The sequence below is a fragment of the Belonocnema kinseyi genome, chromosome 3 (genome assembly GCF_010883055.1).
Source record: "Belonocnema kinseyi isolate 2016_QV_RU_SX_M_011 chromosome 3, B_treatae_v1, whole genome shotgun sequence".
NCBI classification, from domain to species: domain Eukaryota; kingdom Metazoa; phylum Arthropoda; class Insecta; order Hymenoptera; family Cynipidae; genus Belonocnema; species Belonocnema kinseyi.
Window position 1 is genome coordinate 89811270 of NC_046659.1, and position 1480 is coordinate 89812749.

General features: G+C 40.1%; 1 protein-coding gene across 1 annotated transcript in view; it reads left to right on the forward strand.

Annotated features, from left to right (window-relative positions):
- The first annotated feature begins 774 nt into the window (after positions 1–774).
- LOC117169930 (3-alpha-hydroxycholanate dehydrogenase (NADP(+))-like) overlaps positions 775–1480 on the forward strand; it is a 3176-nt gene continuing 2470 nt past the window's right edge. Inside the window, exon 1 of the mRNA XM_033356440.1 lies at positions 775–1189. Coding sequence (XP_033212331.1) covers positions 775–1189 — 415 coding nt within the window. The remainder of the gene's footprint in view (positions 1190–1480) is intronic.

A 1480-nucleotide genomic window follows, 5' to 3' on the forward strand; every position in this document is an offset into this window, starting at 1 on the left:
AACTGCGCTGAATATAAACGGCACAAAGCAGGGTTTGGTCATTAATCATGAGATGATCATTTCGAGTATTCAAACAGTTAAAGGCGTTTGGCGCGTGTGTGTCTGCATATTAGTACTACTTCCAAGGAAATCCTCACAAAATAGTCCTTGTGAAAAGAGTGACAAGAAATACTGGAGGCCTTATGGCCGACAGTGAAAACAAAATGGACCAAGGGATATGGGAACCCGTAGTAAGAAACAACACAACCATGAAGAAACGTCTAAACGTCTAAACTATCCGACGGCGTGCCCACTAAAAAGGCAACGGAGGAAGAAATAACCCTTAAAATATCCAACAAATTCGATCTACTTGGAAATCTGCAAGACTCAAATCCAAAAAGTGTGCATATGGTGACTAATGGCGCTAACAGCATCTCTTCTGATAATGAATCTGAAGTCAGGGAACTGAAATCAAAATCGAAACCTCCACCACCAATTATCGTCAAATCAGAGATTGAGGATTTACAAGGGTTCCTGAAACCACTCAAAGCGAGGATGGAAGTGCCGCCTATCCTGAAAATCAACAATGGAACATATACCTTGAAACCTCATAGCATGCAGGATCATACTGCCTGGATTCAGATCTTCACAAACAATAATCTGAACTTCCATACCTATGCCGCTAAGGAAGTAAAAGCACTAAAAATGGTTATCAAAGGTTTATCCGATCTCCCAATTGAAGACATCATCGAAGACCTGTGTGAACAAGGACTCTAAGGTGTCAAATGTGTTGAAATGAAGCAGAAGAAGGTTGATATTAAGCAAGCCGACTCAACAAATACTGACACTAAGCCAGATGATTTGAATAAAACTGATCTCAAGAAGTCTCATCCTTATTACCTGATTTCTCTAAGTCCAGACACTAAGAATGGCAGCGTCTACAACATCAAATATGTCTTCCACGTCAAGGTGAAAATTGAGCGATACAGGAATCCCATAGTTGTCACAAAATGCCATAGGTGCCAAGGGTTTGAACTTGGCACCTCCCACTGCAATCATCCTCCAAACTGTGTTAAGTGTGGTGGACCTCGCCTTACAATGGGCTGTAAGAAGGAACGAATGAGCGAACCGGCCTGCGTAAACTGCAAAGGAGCGCACACTTCAAGCTACAGGAAATGTCTAAAGTACATTGAACAGCACAATCCAACTTGTAAGTAGCATAAGTAATGAAAACAGCTTACTTAACGAACAAATTTACCTTGCTGAATTCTTACTCTTAAGTTGCAAAATGATAATAGAAAAATTTACTGCAATAACCCAAAAACTACTCGATTATGACTCACACGCAAAACAGGCGTAATAAATTACTTATCACATACTGGAATGCTAACGGACTCAGTGAAAATACGAGGGTGGATTGATAAGTTTCCGGCCTGACCAAGAAAAACAACGTTTTTAAGAATTTTTTTTTTTATTTCTCAACATAATCTCCTCCAAGGCT